Source organism: Penaeus japonicus, unplaced genomic scaffold (genome assembly GCF_977035675.1).
Source record: "Penaeus japonicus unplaced genomic scaffold, GWHDUDI00000001_assembly GWHDUDI00000042, whole genome shotgun sequence".
NCBI classification, from domain to species: domain Eukaryota; kingdom Metazoa; phylum Arthropoda; class Malacostraca; order Decapoda; family Penaeidae; genus Penaeus; species Penaeus japonicus.
In genome coordinates this window covers 5,381,128-5,383,627 of record NW_028234444.1, presented here as the reverse complement: position 1 = coordinate 5,383,627, position 2,500 = coordinate 5,381,128, and the positions used below count along the sequence as shown (strand labels likewise).

The window sequence follows — 2,500 nt, the reverse complement described above, 5'->3', positions numbered from 1 at the left end:
CACACACCCACACACAACACACCCACGAACACCACACACACACAAAAACACACTACACACAAACAAACATATTACACACACCCACACACACACAAACACACACACACACACAAAAACCCACACAATACACCAAACAAAAACCACCACACACACAACACAAACAACACACACCACCAATTCACACAACACACCCCACACACACTATCACACACACACAACCACACACACACACCACAACACACACAATACAACTTATATATAATATCTATACATCATCTTAACCACACACACACCCACACACACCCCACACAACCACACACAACACCACACACACACACCAAAACCTCACACACAACACACACCCACAACACACACAACACACAACACAACACACACACCACCATACCCACAAACACAATCCAAACACACCACAATAAACCACACAACACACACACACACACACACACACACAAACACAACCACAACCACACACACACACACTCAAACACACACAACACCACCCCACAACACACCACAAACACTAACACACACCAAACCCCTACACACAACACACAAACACACACACACACACACAAACCACAACACACCACACATCACAACACACCCTCTCACAATTATAAAAATTCATCCACCCCCCCCCACCACACACACACACACACCACACAACACACACAAAAACCCACACACACACACACACACACACAACACACACACACACACACCACACACACAACACACACAAACCCACAAATATATATATATATATATATATATAAATATATAATAATTCTATATATATATATAACCCACACATCAACACACAACACACACACACACACACACACACACACACACACACCACACAAACACACACACAACAACATCACACAACAAAACCAACACTACACAACACACACACAACACCACAACACCACACACAACCCCACACAACACACACACACACACACACCACACCACACCCCCAACCATACACACACACCACACCCTAACACACAACACACTACACACACACACACACAACACACATATATATATATATATATAATATATATATACATATATATATAAATATATATATAATATAAATATATATATATTTATATTATATACACAATACAAACAAACCTACACACACACCAACACACACACACACAACACACAAACACAAAAACACAAACCCACACAAACAACACAATCTTAACACAACACACACACACACACACCACACAACACACACACACAAACATCACACACACCACACAAAAACGCAACACACACACACACAACAAACACTCACACACACACATCCAACAACTCAACAACACACACACACACACACACACACATCACACACACAAAAAAACACACACACAACACACACACACACAACACACACACACACCAATACACACACATCCACACACACACACACACACAAGACACAACACACACACACCCACAACACACCAAACCCACACAACACAACAACACACCCACACACACCCAAACCAACACACACACACACACACAAACACACACACACACACACACACACACCACCCACACACACAATACCACCCCCCCACACACACTCCCAAAACACCAATTACACACACACTACAACCCCCAACACCCACAAACTCCACACACACACAACACACACACACACACAACACACCAACCCATACACAACACACACATACATTCACACACACACACACAAACCCACACACACACACACACACAAACACACCCCACAAACAACATAAACACAACACAACACAAATACACACACCACACACCAACCACCAACAAACACCAACACACTAACACACTCACAAACACACACACACAACCCCCCACCCACCCACACACACCTACACCCTAACACAACAACAAAAACACACAAACACAACACACACACACACCACACAAACCTAATCACACACATATATATATATAATATATAATATATAAATATATATATATATATATATACATATATATATATATATATGTGTGTGTTCTGTGTGTGGTGCGTGCCGTGTTGTGTGTGTGTGTGTGTGTGTGTGTGTGTGTGTGTGTCCAGTGTGTGTGTGTGAGTGTGTGTATATATAAGTATATGTTATATATAAAACATATGTATATATAATATATATATAAATATATATATATTTAATAAATATTATAAATTTAATATATATATATAATTATATATATATAAATTCATATATCACGTTTATATTTATATATATATATATATATATTTAATAATATATAAGTTAAATAAAAATATATGTATAATTATTAATATATATCAATAATGATATATATATATATATATAATAAAAGATATTTATATATATATATTATAATTATATATAAATATTAATATTAAATATATATATATGATTATATATATATATATATAATTAAATAAATAATATATAAAATATAT

General features: G+C 36.8%; 1 protein-coding gene across 1 annotated transcript in view; it reads left to right on the top strand.

The window, feature by feature from the left end:
• The window catches only part of LOC147466659 (uncharacterized), a gene marked incomplete at both ends in the record, with an annotated part of 9,777 nt that overhangs the window by 222 nt on the left and 7,055 nt on the right, over positions 1 to 2,500 (top strand). Inside the window, one exon of the mRNA XM_086534950.1 lies at positions 1,537 to 1,613. Coding sequence (XP_086391076.1) covers positions 1,537 to 1,613 — 77 coding nt within the window. The remainder of the gene's footprint in view (positions 1 to 1,536; positions 1,614 to 2,500) is intronic.